This window comes from Prinia subflava, chromosome 1, assembly GCF_021018805.1.
Source record: "Prinia subflava isolate CZ2003 ecotype Zambia chromosome 1, Cam_Psub_1.2, whole genome shotgun sequence".
NCBI lineage: Eukaryota > Metazoa > Chordata > Aves > Passeriformes > Cisticolidae > Prinia > Prinia subflava.
The window spans coordinates 129,500,648-129,515,515 of record NC_086247.1 but is presented as its reverse complement, the minus strand read 5'-3'; the positions used below and the strand labels follow the sequence as shown (position 1 = coordinate 129,515,515).

At 38.5% G+C, this 14,868-nt stretch overlaps 1 protein-coding gene across 3 annotated transcripts in view; it reads left to right on the top strand.

The window, feature by feature from the left end:
- The window catches only part of PPP1R9A (protein phosphatase 1 regulatory subunit 9A), a 135,651-nt gene that overhangs the window by 84,492 nt on the left and 36,291 nt on the right, over nucleotides 1–14,868 (top strand). For all 3 annotated transcript variants that reach the window (XM_063412014.1, XM_063412004.1, XM_063412024.1), the window contains exon 6: nucleotides 8,074–8,209. In XM_063412014.1, coding sequence (XP_063268084.1) covers nucleotides 8,074–8,209 — 136 coding nt within the window. The remainder of the gene's footprint in view (nucleotides 1–8,073; nucleotides 8,210–14,868) is intronic.

The following is a 14,868-nucleotide window of genomic DNA, read 5'->3' as shown; positions in this document are numbered from 1 at the left end:
CCAAAGGATCCCACACTCCCTGTCTGCTTCAGAGAGCTGGCTTATGTTATCTGTTTTGTGGCTGTGGGTTGTGGATTTGTTCTTCCTTTCCTTGCCTTTTTCTTTTTCCTTGAATACAAGTGCTGGAGCTGATGAGATAAAAAGAGAAGGGAAGAAAAGCCCTTTGCTCTGCAATTCTGATTGCTGAGCTGGGGCTTCATGCTGGCCTGCTTCAGAAGCCACGTGTGCTTGGTGCACTTTCTGCTCCTTTGATAATCCTGAATTGTGGATCCCGCAGAAACTAAATACGCTGTGTGCCAGAGGAGTGTAAATTTCTCATTTTTAATCCACTGTAGTTATATTAAAGATTCCATAATACATTTTCCTTTTGGTTTCTGCAAAGTACTCCTACAAGCACTGGTAATTGTCCTGTGAGACTACCAGGAGTAGTGTGCTGAACATAACAAATTACTCAAGTCCTCTGACCCCTTAGCATGGGTGAGATAAGATGCATTCATCCCTGCTTAGCTGGTTTATATTCCTTGGCTGTGCCTGTGTAGTAGACAAGCTGTGCCTTGGACTGTTCTTTGTGCTGAGGCCAGCTGGCACCAGAGTGGTCAGTGCTCCTACCCTTAAAGAGTTGTACCTTCCTGAGCAGGCTGGTCATATCCAAATTGTCCATTGGAAACATCCATGCTGACTCCTAGCCTTTTCCAACTCCTGGACTGTGTCTGGGTATTCTTTAGTAGACTATTAGTTAGCTTGGGTCAAACTGTTTCCAAGACTGTTTCAGTGATGTAATATGATTTTAATATGATGACCAGTTATTAGTACTTGGAAAGCATTCCCTGGCACTGTGTAATTTACTGGCATAAGCATAGCCCCTGTGTCTTGAGTTCTTGCTAATTTGAATTTATGACAAATTTTTCTCAAAATACTTGCACCTTTGGACAGGAAATTATATGTTTGAGTGTAAAATATGTAAAGAAATCTTCATTTAAATATTTTGTCTGAATTATAAGCTATTCTTCTAGGTATTGGAGCATGGCTTTTAAAATTAAATATAACCTGAATGAGTAAGGTTCAGTGGGGCTGGACTTCATTAGGAGCAGCTTTTCTTTTCTTTTCCTGGAAAAAGGAACAACTTGACAGGTTTTGAATCAGTTCATCCTCAACTTGCTTGGATCTAAACATTAACTACTAACCCTACAACTGAAATATCATAATATATGTTTATTTAGCTAATTTCTTTACTCCTTCATCCAAGATACTACTTTGTGGAAGCTCCCACATGGTTTTGGTGCACCTTGATTAATGGGATACAACTTCGGGACAGCTGGGCAGAAATACCTGCTGTTCATCCTTGCAGGATAACTCACCAAACTATGTGGATGGTGCTGTAGGAGCATTTAGCTGGACTGTGCTGTGAGGATGGTCTGTCTTGCCTAGAATCTGGATCATGGAATCATCCAGATTAAGGACATGGTCTGAACTCAGAAGCTTACTTGTGACCTATCGGTATTTTCTTCCTGGATTGCTTCCCTGTGGATGCCAGCAAGGGTGAGGGTGAGGGAAGACAGATCTCACCTCAGAAAGCAATCTGGTTTTTTTAGAAACATGGCCTGCTAGCACTTCTGAACAGAGGTGACTGCATTCGGGTATGTTAAAGCACAGATTTACAAACGTGGTTCTTTGAAGTGGCCATTCCCAGAAGAATTGTGTGGTGCTATAGAAAATGCTGATTAAATTATCAGCTGTATTCAAGGAAACCTTTTAAGCAAGGATTGTGTTAAAATACTGTCAGGCTGTCTGGGAAGAGGTGGAATTGATTCTTAACGTGCTCTCTCAGGTGAACAGGGGAATGTAAAGACCAGAACCTGGAGAGGTGCCAAAACACTGAATCCCTTGGCTAATTTTGAAGTACTCTTGAGTAAAGCTAAAGTTTCAGTGAGGCCCTAGACTACAATTGACTTCTGGAGGAATAATTAATCTGAGTGCATTGATATTTATTGTGTGGGTTTTTTACATGACTTCCTAATTGTCTGACTCAATATCCATTTAGTGTTGATAGCAGCACAGTTTATCAGGGACTTCTATCCAAGATGCTCTGGAGAGTCTGCTGAGGCTTTTCTGATGCTTGATCTGTGATTTTGCTGCTCATCCACCAGTACCACTGATACCACTGTTTGCCCAGAAGGCAAATCACGTCCTGGGTCAGCACCAAAAGAGGAATGGCCATCAGGATGAGGAAGGTGGTTCTGCCTCTCTTCTCTGCCTTGTGAGACCCCACCTGCAGTGCTGCATCCAGCTCTGGGGTCCTCAGCACAAGAAGGACGTGGACTTGTTGCTGTGGGTCCAGAGGAGGCCACAGCGTTGATCAGAGGGCTGGAGCACCTCTCCTGGAGTCAGGTTGAGAGTGCTGGAATTGTTCAGCCTGGAGAAGCAAATACTCTCAGGAGATTTTATAGTACCTTCCAGTAGTGAAAGAGGGCTTGTAAAAAAGAGGTAGAGTGACTTTTTACACAGATAGTGATAGGACAAGGGGGATATTATTTCAAACTAAAAGAGGAGAGATTTGTGTTAGATATTGGGAAGTTCTTTACTCATGGGGTTGTGAGGCACTGGAACAGGTTTCTCAGAAAATTTGTGGATGCCTCATCCCTGGAACTGTTGAAGGTCAGGTTGAATGTGGCCCTGAGCAACCTGATTTAGTGGAAAGTGTCTCTGCTCATGGCATAGTCCCTTCCAACCCAAAGTGGTAAGTCAAAGTCCTGCTGTCTGTCTTTAAATTCAGGGTACTTTACTTCACCCTGGGCCTAGGGGCAAGGATAGAGGCTGCAGAACTTCTGCACAACAGTTCATCTTACTGGCAGCTTGATCTCTGGGGTCCTTGGAGGCTCTTCCCAAAGTCTGCTTGTCTGTTCTGGCTTCACACAGCATCCTGCACTAGATATTACACAGATGGCCTCTTAGATGTTTCTTATGTGACCTTAAATAACTTCACACAGTCATTGCCACTTTTGTTCACTGATGGTCGTCACTTCATTATGTTACTTTGGGTGCTGATCTCAAAGGAAAGTTCTTCACTTAGTTTTGGGTCACTTATCACTTATCTCCAGGCAAACCTTTTTTATTTCCCTCCACCAGTCCTCTTGGCTCCAGCTAGCAGCTTTAAAGATTGCTGTGCACATGCCTGTCTCTGATGCAGGGGCAGGCTGGGTGGATTTACTGTCATAAGTTTGCACATGAGGTACATCGGGTAACATGGGATCACAGGATCTTCCACAGCCTGCAGGAATGGGCTGACAGAAGCCTTGTGAGGCAAGAGCTGATGTGATCTGGCATCTGGAGCAGCATCCATGGGCAGCACTGTGAGCTAGAGAGCAGATGAGCAGGCAGCATCCTGGCAAGAGGTGGAAAGAACATCTTCAGCTGAAAGAAAAGAATGTCAGGTGTCTTACTGCTGTCTCAACTACCTTCCATGGATAAACACAGATTGTTCATACTCTTGGTACGAAGGGACAAAATAATGTGCAATGAACAGAAGCTGCAGCAAGGGTAATTCTGATCAAGGCCTTGACAAAGTTGGCCATCTTATCAAGTCAGGGGCTTAGGTTGTACCAGTTTCCTTCCAACTGAAATTATTCAAAGGGTGTTTGTGAGTTTTAGATCATTTCAAGATCAGACCAAGAAGTGTAATGGAAGCTCATAGGCTGTGAACTCCTTATGTGCAGTCAGTGACTTCTGCATTTGAGAGTGCTGTTTGGGAGAGGTTGTTCTTGTTCATTATAACCACATTAATTCCAGTTTGTGCTGCTAAGACTAAACAAAACTGCTTTCTTAACAGGGTTCACACCCCTTCTAGCACTTTGGATTAATTATGTGGCTGTTAACGTAATGGAAGCAGCCAGAGTAAGCAATTGAAGACATCCTGAAATAAATAAGTGGTAGCTGAAACAGCTTCAGACTTTAGGGCTCAGAGGAAAACTATTTTAAAAATCATAGAATGGTTTGGTTTAAAAAACCATAGAATGGTTTTTAAATGACCTTAAAGATCATTTAGTTCCAATCCCTCTGCTGTTGTCAGGGACACCTTCCACTAGACAGGTTACTCAAAGCCCCATCCACACTGGCCTTGAACAGATTCAGGGATGAGGCATCTGGCTGTAAAACCTGAATTAATTCATTTTACTGTACATTTTTATGGACCAAACTGTATTATAGGACAGACTGGAAGATTTTGAATACTGTTAAAGCAACCCCCCCCATTCTTTCTTAGAATGTGTTTGCTGTATTCTTATTTGATTTTTGTTGGTTTTAAGGAAACCATGCTAACCATGGTATTTTTAAACCATGTATTTTTATCTGAGCACTTAATGCCTGAAGTATTTTCAGGAGAAATCATTAACTCATTCCACTAAAAGTGTGTGCTGCAGAACCTCAGTTTCACATCACAAATTTGGTGCTTTTGCAATTTTTTTTACTACCGCTTATTTTCAAAGTGGAAATATTTTTTAATTTAATCAATTTTTATAATAATGTTTATGGTTCCCATAGTTGATAGAAAAACCAATAAATTGTTATAAGAAGCAGAGGTCTGCCGACCCTCTTTTAATAAAAGCTGGATGTATGCAGAAGGCTGTGTATCAGGTGTGCTGTAAAATATTTAAATCCTGGATTGCAGGAGATGTGGGAGTTGCTGCCAATTTCAGTAGAATGTTTTTCTTAACCACCACTACTGTAATTACTTTCCAATTTCTCAAGATACATAATTCTTCTAGATATTCTAAAATCCATTATAGAGTAAAATATTAATTATATTTCTAGCTCAGTCCCTGTTCATTTTAACCACAACCACAAAGAATATTTCACAGTTAGTAACTCAGCTAAATTGCATGTAACTTGAGTGTCAAGGGCAGTTCATGCCCTGCCTCTCTCCTTCTCCTTCCTTCTTTTTTGCGAATTTCAGAAAAAATTGGTAATGACCTGAGATTTGGTCAACAAATCACAACAGTGATGGTTGTATCACAGATTTGCTGGGGTTTGTTTTGCATTTGCTGGCTTTAATAATCAGGGCAATATTATTGTGATGTGATTTAAAGGCTGTAAAATGCTCATTTGTTTCATATCTAAAAACATCACCAGCTTCTCAAATAAAATATTGCTGACAGAATGTATAGTTCTTTCTTATAATACTTCTAGCCCTTCAGACTAATTAATGAAGTCTGAAATGCATGTGATTGATGTTGTTGAGCTAAAGTTATTTGAAATATATAATTAGCCACTTTGTTGAAGTGTATGTATTATGGTTCAGTGACTGATTTTTTGGTCAGTGAATAACAGCCTTATGTCTCTTTCTCATGTTTAAACACTTCAGATTACGATAGTTCTTCTATTTAAAGGTATTCTGTGAATAAACATCTAATTCATGCTTAGAGTTTTAATAACTGCCCCTGCTTTACGGTTTTTAAGTTATTTTTATTCAGCTCTTTCTTTAAAATGTAACTGCATAATTTACGGTTTATCTCAACTATATGCATGGTATTCTTAAGATCATGGAATGTAAAATGACAAAAAGTTTGGTTTATTTTGTAAAACGTGTGATTGCTGGGAACATAGTATTCCATTTCCCAAATTTACAATTCTTTGTCTAGAACTGACATCAGCTATAGACTGAACGCTTCTAAAAATTATTTTTAGGCCTTTTGGATATGTCTCACTGTAAAGTAATAAATTTTTGGAAGATAGAACATTATTAATATACTTCTGTTTTGGTAAACGTTTGCTTTAAACTTTGTCAATGCTTGGAGGCTTTTATTCATACATCATCTTAACAGCTCCAGGTATCACTGAGTAACTTCATTTTTATGTGTGATTCAAGTCTTGAAAATCACATCACTGTGAACTGTAAGTGGCTTTGGCATGAGAAGAAAAATTCAGTTAATAAGGCTTCATATTTTTACATCCTACCTAATTTTGTTTGTCTGTATGAAAATAATATTGTATTACAGTCTAATGTGTCAAAAACCACTTCTAAATTATCAGGAATTACCTGATTTCAGATGCATTATATGTTGTCTATTCTAAGTTTTCAGTGTACATAGACGATTGTATGAAGTATTTTGAGCCTTGTATTTTCCAAGGAAAGTGAATTACCAGGCAGAGGGCCAGAGGGAATCCAATATTTGCATCACACTGTGTGGTTTCATAACTTTACACATTGAGGATCTCCCTCATGTGTTTACAAATGTGGTGCTCTCTCTACTATGTGTAAGTAATAGACTCATGTATAATTTTGCTTAAATTTTTTAAAATATGGGTTTTTTTCCATATTTACTTTTAATTTGTTTTTACATTAGAGGAGACAAACAAGTAACATATATGGGTTAAATCCTTCTTCACTTCCTTTAAGTAATTTCAAAAGTTCATTGTTCCTCCCAGTTGAGTCTGAGAACATGACTAGTTTAGTCTTTGTAATACTTGGCTCTAAAATCAAAATTCAGAGGAAACAGGATCTTTCTGCGAGTCAGTATGCAGAACAGATGAGGTGTAGGGGCCATGAAGAAACATTCTTTTTCTTTCAGCCCAAGGTCTGTATCATTACTGAGAACTAATGTCAAATTTTGTAATAGTGGGATATGAGTGCCAGACTGATCTGTTATGATCAGGATTAAAATGCTGATGTTGTTCCCTTGACTCTCTTCTACTTTCTGCTGTATTTGCTATTGATGTTTTTAAGCTAAGACACTTTCTTGCAAATTATTTTCAGAGCACCTTGTGTCCTTATTTCAAATGGAGTCACTCATTCTCACCTTTCTTACCCTTCTGGAAGTATTTAGTAGGTTGGATATTTTGATGATGTTGAAATAATCTCCAAATTGCAGTCCTTTCTCTAATGCCTGACTTCATAGAATCTGAAAAATTATTTGTCATAGGAAATGGAGCCAGGGTCACCCACTGTTGGGAAGCTGGCTTACACATGGATGACAAATTCCAAGGGATTTTAACAGTGATAGGCAGTACTAATGGAAAAAATTTTCATACTTGGTATATTATGCACATTTCTGCCTCTCATTCAAATAATAAATTCATAATTTGAGCCAAATGTTGTGGAAACAAATAATTTACTATATCCAGGATCTCAGTGTCACCGTATTGTGCTTTTCAGTTCAGCATAATACTTCTTTCATCTGTAATTACCTAATTATCTTTCTAGCCTTGTAAAAAATAATTCTTCAGCTTGACATCTTTAAATTGTGCTTTTGTTCAGTAATTCACAGTGTGTTGGTACTGTGTAATGGGTGTTTATGATTAGTTCTGGAGATAGCCACTTATCTAAATATGGTTATGCCACTGTTCTGGAAAAAAAAAAAGGATTACAATCCAAATCAATTCTGAGTTCTAGTTGATGAAAGCAAGACTGAGAAGCATTCTTGTAAGTCTCAGCTGAGAAAGAGGCATTTCCCTTGTGTTCTGTTAAGCCAAGGAAGTATGTGCCCAGTGTTCTGCAGTAGCTAAGAGTGGAGGAAACGTTACTTAGCAACAGGAGTTCATGAAATAAAAGACAGATTTAAATGCAGCTTTAAATTAAGGAAATAGCGTCTGTCAGATTTTAAAATGTGGAAATAGATTCTGTTTCCTAGACCAGAGCAAGACAAATATAAAAGCTCAGAAATGGAAGATAACTTGTAAGTCAGGGTGGGAAGGAGTTACTCAGTGCATGTTCCATTCACTATAAGCTGCCATAAGTGTGCTGTTGCTCTTACTGTGGATCCATAACTTCTGTACCTTCTGGAAAATACATGGCTCTAAAGGGGATGGGAGTGGTTATACTTTACTGAAGCTTGGAGTGGAGGCTTGTAATGGTCCCTTCTATTTTCCTCTCCTGTCATGTCATCAGACCTGTCATGGTCTGATCACTCCTATTCCTGCACACAGTGCCCTTGTGACAAATCTCATCCACAGAACTCATCTGAAGCAATCAAAACTACACATCTTTGGAGCAAAAGGCTACCCTCTGTACTAGAAATGGCTAAAACCCTAGAACTTCAGTAACCAGTAGGACTAATATTTTTTCACTGATGTTTTGTATAGGTTTGTAATTGGACGAGAAAAACCGGGACAAGTGAGTGAGGTTGCGCAGCTGATTAGCCAAACTCTAGAGCAAGAACGCCGGCAGAGAGAGCTGCTGGAGCAGCATTATGCACAGTATGATGCAGATGATGATGAGGTAACAGACTGTCCAGTGTCTCACTATTTGGTGTTTTCTAATGTTCTGTTTTCTATTCCTAATTCCTTCTTTTTACTCATCACTCAGAGGTCAACTTTTGGACCTTTCCATTACCTTTGCTGATGATTTTCACAGATAGTGATGATGAATCTTAACTGAAGAACAAATTTGTAGAAAAAACTTTTCATAATGGATTTAAAGTATTTGTTTTCTTCCAGAAGAGCAAATACCAAGTTGGTTGATGCTTCTGTAAGCATTCCTCTTCCTTGAGAGCATGTATCTTTCTGAAATAAAGGAGTAAAGTTTGTTTGGTTGTGCACTGAAACATTAAAGTTTTGTGAAAACTGGTAAAGGTTGCCTTCTAACTCTAGAGGGGTTGAGGAAGTTGTTTTATTTTCTAGAAGAATTGATATTCTTCTTAAGTCAGAATATTTTCTGAAATTCTGGGTAAGACCCTTCCTTCCACACACTGTGATTTTATTTCTGTGTGAACAGATATTCCTCAGGATAGAGAATTTGCGTACCTTGTCTGACGTGTATATTAATGCTTACAATTAGTGCCTTATGTCCCAACAAAGGTTTTGAAAGTAACAATTCTGTGCAGTGAAATTTCCATAATTTCTGTCCATTCTCATAAAATTCCTAGTATGCCTAAATACCAAGACATTTGGAAAGATTACTTTGAAAGCTTTTTCAGCGACTACTGCTATCTGTGTTACTCCCTAAATTAACTGCTGGGTTTTGTAACAAACTGCCTCCATATAGCCCAAGCATAGTGTCATCATTTCACATCATCTTGAGTAATATTATTTGAAATGCTAGACTCCATGTATTAGAGTGTTTTCATCCTGGGCTGGTTTTATTGTTTTTGTGTAAGGGAAGAGTAGATAAGAGGACAAAGAGAATTCATTATATGCATTTGTTTCAGGTTAGTTTTTTCTTTTTAGGAAAAAAATACTCTTGCTATAAAATCAGAAGGTACTCAGATTTTGAAACATGCTGTTAAAGTAAGTAGCAATATGTCAGAACAATCAGAAGTGTTCCAACAGACTAAGTAAAAGTCCTGTCTAGCCCCAGTACTATTTTCACTTACTGTAATTTCCGTTGATACTAAGAAGAAAAATATTTCAATGTGTCTTAGAATTAATCCTTTCACAGGGACATACATAACTCATGTAAATAAGAGCTGTACATACATGCATATGTGTGTGTGCCTGTGGGAGACCATGAAGGATAGAAAAATCTATATCCTCTCTGTTCCCTCCTCAAATTATAGAAACATGCAAGTCTTCTAACTTCTCTTTAGTTTAGAATTAAGTTCAAGAGAATTTTCTTGAAGGAATTCTCTTACAATTGCTTCAAAAATGGAACAACTAGCCCTTGGGAAAAGGGACTTCTTACTACTCAACACAGGATGCTGTAGATGTCAGGGCACAAGGACTGTCAGCACCATGTTATAGTGAGCATAGTCTGATCACTTTCATATAGGCAAGAGAGGTGTGTCCTAAATGCCTGACAATCAAATCTTGCTCACAGGGTACTTGCACATAGAGGGGTGTGTGGCTGACCTGTGTGAGTGATTGATGCATTACATCTTTTATCTGTGGGACACATCCACCTGCAAAACATCTCAAATGTTTGTGTTTCTTACCTTCATGCACCACACAGGTGGCATTACTCGAGATCTGGCAATAAAGAAAGTGTTGTTAAACCCATATTGATCAATACTGATCCTGGTAGTACTGCAGGCTTCAGTAAGGATTGTTGCTGTGCAGGTGCTGATGGTGACTTGTCACACAGATGTCACACTGGCCATGCAAGTGTTTCTCAGTATAGTACTGAAAGAGGACAGGGAGGAGTAGGTATGGGTAGGTAACAGATACTTTTTTGTGATGTGTCTTGTTCTTGCAGTTTGTGGTTGCAATCTCATAAGTCCTGCTCACTGCATAAATTTTTCACAAGATACTAAATTCACAAAGTTTTTTCTGTTGGAGGTGCCTTTGGATGATAGAGAGAAAACAAAATTTGGCACATTTTTCCCATAATTAAGAGAGTTAAAGGTATCTTTTCTTATTCTAGCACTACACTGGGGATGGTGACCACCTCTGTGACTATGGCATGATTTTTGGCAATGGCCTTTGGAGTGCAAAGGAGAGTTTTGTGTTGTATGTGAGGAAAGGAGGAAGAAAGGAAAAGACATCTACCAGGGGAGATCCAGATGATCTCATCAATTATCTCTTTTGGAAGGAGAAGGAATTAGGCCTGAGAACAAATGCAGTTCTTAAAACTACATTGGGATCATTGAAGGTCATACCCATTTCCTACCTGATGCCATACTTGGGGCATGGGGTGGTAAACATTTTCAGAATAAATGCTGGGGGTTAGTTGGTAAGGTATGAAATGTAGCATGTTCACTTTCTTAATTAAGAGACTTACCAGAAATAGATTTTATTGAATACCTGCAGTAGTCCTGAATGTTTCTTTGGCCACCTGACTATGCCATCCAGGTCTTCTCCATAACTTGCACCATTCTCAGACAAGTGACAGGATGTAAACTGTGATCTAATGCACATTAATTACAGTTCAAAAACATTTTTTGTCACTACAAGCACTTCTGCTCCATTTACTGTCAAATACAAACATTACTTCTTTGAGTTTACCTTGCTCTTTGTGGACAAGTCTGGCTGGGTTTATATTCTGTCACCAGCCCTGCATTCTTTGGCTGTGGTAAGCAGAGCACCTTTTGGGCAAGAAAATCTTCAGTTTGCACTGCCTGAATGAATATCTATAAGTGTACAAAAACCACTACTACACTTTTGAGTCTGTTTCATCAAAGGAGTAGTGACTCTGACTGCATGGAGTTCAGAAGTATTTGGTTTGCCAGGGTAAGGAGTTTAGCATTGAGGCAGCACAGAATTATACACAAGTTGCTCAGTGTCAGAGCTGTCAAGTGATCCTGTTCATTTTCCTACACAGTAACCTGGATCTCCAGGTACAGTGCTGCATAAATAAACAAGAAAATGATCTTGAGACTGCCAAAATCTGAGGCTCAGAGACTTTACCACAAGGACAGCAATAGCTTTTAAAGTTTTCCAGAGCAGGAAGTCAGTGATTTTGAGTCCTGGAGGCATGGCACATGGCTTGTGTTTGTTAGAGCTGGTTAAATCACAGAAGAGAATGTGTGCCAGCATGTGCAGGTTCTGGTGTTTCATCTTGCTGTGTCACCAGCTGGCTGGATTTCCTCTGTTTTGGAACTTCTGGCAGTCTTCATAGCCCAAGGAGTATGTAGGTATTTTAGAAGGATCCAAGTTCTTTTAAAAAGCTGTATTCTGAGACAGTTTTGATTTCTGCCAGCTAGTGGGCAGTGGACTTGAGTTAGGTACTAAATTTAGAGATGCAGTGTCAGCCTACTATCTTCTCATTCCATTGCCTTGCAGGAATGTTGCCTGACAGCTATTTGTTGGGGAAGATTTACACTAATACATAGTGTTTCTAAAACATACATCATTTACTGTGTAAGTAATACTGAAAACTCATCATTTACTATATAAATGTCCTGCATCCCTGTGTTTCAGAATCTGCTGTTACCATGGGCTGCAGGTCATCACAGGGTTGCAGGGGATGCTTTCAGATTCTCCTTAAGTTTTTGCCTGGAAACATAAAACCCTTGGCAGAACTGATGAACATGAAAAGAAAATGGATATTCACAGTGGAGTCCATACAAAGACTAGCAGGATAAGTGTGCATCAGCTTGCAATTTGTTGTTAAGCTCCCACAAGCCAAGCACTTGAGCCAGCAGTATCAGCTGTTTCTCAAGTGTTACATACAGTAGGCAGCACTGGCATTTTCTAGTGAGTCTGTGCTAATCACAGTAAAGCTGGGAGAATATGTTGCCTCTGGATAGCCTGCTGCACAGTTTGCTCATCACCAGTTTGTCTGGCTTCCTAAAATCCCACATCCTTTTTAATTTGTAGCATCCTGTCAGAAAATAAAACTCAAAGGCTTTGAAGTAGGCACTGTCTTTGTATGTCCTACTTAGTGTGCTAAGTATGACCTGTATCTGTATCCTGAACTGAAACCTTTTGAATTCTCTGTGTTAACATAGTGTTCTGTGCACATAAGTCAAATCCTGACATTTCTTGGAATTTTGTTTTGAACTTGGTATTGTCTTCTTCATGTTCTACAGCAAATGACAGAAGTCACATAAAGCAGATGACCTGTTCCCCAGAAGGCAGCATGGGGTAATGCAAAATGTGAAATGAATAATATATTGCAGGATACTGTTCATTCTGTGGCCACAGACAAGTAGTTTAATGCAAGTGATGTTTTAATCTATTTTAATACCACTAACAGTCGAATTAATATTTTTTGCATTTTAAATTCTCATTCATTATGACATGCTGAGAGCAAAGCAACATGTAGAACCATTGAAGAAAATCTTGACATGTGCAAAAAAAAAAAGGCAATGTACTTGAATGTCTTAACACCCAAAGAGTACATTTGCTGAACCAAATCTTTCAGAGTACATTTTTTCCCACCTCATTAATATGATGCACTCCTGTAAAAGCACTGATTAATACTGTACCATTATGTTTTTCTTCACTCTTTTGAAAGAATTAAGTATAAGCCATCAAAGAAAAAAATTAAATGAAAAGATGGGCTTGAGTCATTTTTATAGTTCTTCAAATGGTGTTCCTTGATTGTCGGAGAATTTCAGCAGGAACAAAAGGCGTAGCTTGATGCAGCCTTTGTTATGGTGATTTGGGGAAGGTCTGTCTGCATTATCCTGGCTGGTGCTGAAGCTCCTTCTTTCTGGTTGGGAGTGTTAGGCACATTTCAGGGATTTACCTCTAAAGGCAGTTAAACAATGCAAGCAACACATTTTCCCTTTAGAAGTGGAAAATTGCAGCTCATGTTGATAATTTCGTGCTATTAGCTGTGATAGCATATAGCAAAATGGAATGGCTAAATTCAGAAGCTATTTCCTTGGATGAGACAAGCTTAAGCCCTAGGTGCTACTGAAATGAGAAGCAGGGTTTTTACGGGGAGGAATTCTGCTCACCAACACAGAATAAGGAGTGTAAGATTTTACTTCAAGAGCATGTAAGTTTTCATTGACTATGGAGTAAAAAATATTATTGCTGTTGTCAGCTAAGGAAACAAAATGTATTGCAGGGAGTCTCAGGGAATTACAATAACAACTCTTACCTCACAGGGCTTTGTTATTTGAAGTAATACAACTCTTTTTCTATGCCTTGTTGCTCCTTGTAAAATAGTGAATTTCATATTCTAGCTAACTGGCACAGTGTCTGAACAACTACCTTCTGTAGTTTCATGTGGAACAAAAGCAGAGAGAATTTTTTCAGGGAAAATATGTTTCATGTAGTTTATAATGTATATTTCCTCAATGTACACATTTGTACTTTTGAAACTGTAATTTGTTTTTCATGTGACTGTAAGATGAAATCTTTTTATTTTGAAGACAGAAGCAAAAGTTCCATTTATTTCTGTTTTCTGTAATGTGTTCTTGTCGTCCTGGTGTCTTGTTTACTTGAGCTGTGCTTTGCTTTGACAGCTGCTTTTATTATTAATTGAAGCAAAAATGACTGTGCTCATTGATACTCATTATGTACAATTTGAACCAAGATTTTCCTTTATGTTCCTTTTTAGCTGCCTGATGTTCCTCTTCAAACACTCTGGCTCCTGAGGCCAGAAGAATATTGTCTGCTCTTGAATTTTTCCCCAGTAATTTACTCCTTCATGTGTGTTCGTTTTTCTTTTTGTATTCAGTACTTCTTCTTAGCTTAAGTCTTTGGAGAAATCAGTTTTAACTAAATTAACCTGTTTTATTCTTTTGCTAAAATTCATAAATGTAATTAGGATTTTGTATTAATATATTCCTTTAAAATGCACATGTAGCTGAGCCAGATCTGTTTTGTTTTACATAAGCGGGCCAGGAGTTTGCTGGTTAATGATCCTGTTTCTGCCTCCTCTTTGCATGCTTCAGAGATTTCCTTGCCACTGCTGATGGACCTGCCAGGATTTTTTAATGCAGAAATTACAGTTGTGTATTACCTTATTGTTTCAGGGAAAATGACTGCGGAATGGAAAGTACATGCACTGTTAGTATTTTGTCCCCACAAAAATTCATTTCTCTGAAATCTCAGTGTGATTGTAAGAGTTAGTCATTCTGCTTCTGGTTGCCCCAGTGGTGTGTGAAGGTGGCCTTACATGTTCCTGGAAAGATCCAGGAGAGTTAGTAGCTAAATTTTCAGTTTAGACAGCTACTGCACAAAGGGACAAGAAAGTAGACAGGGACAAAAAAGTAGAAATAAAGAGTTACTACAAGTGTAGTGTAACAGAAGATTTTTTTTGTGCGTGCATGAGATCTAGACATACAGAATGACAATTTCAGGTGTTGTTTTGTTTAGCTATAACACTTACATGCTTGAAAACTCCAGTGAGATGGACTATGTATTCTTTGCTTCTCTTAAATAAGGAAAGAAGAAGCAAAACCAGCTGTTAGCATTTTTAATAGAAGACTATTGAGTTTCTTAGGCATATATGCTTAGTAGGTATGAAGTATATAATGGTTACTGTTTATTTCATTGGAGAATATGTTACTGTTTATAGAGGCAGCAATAGCTAACCAAAAAAGT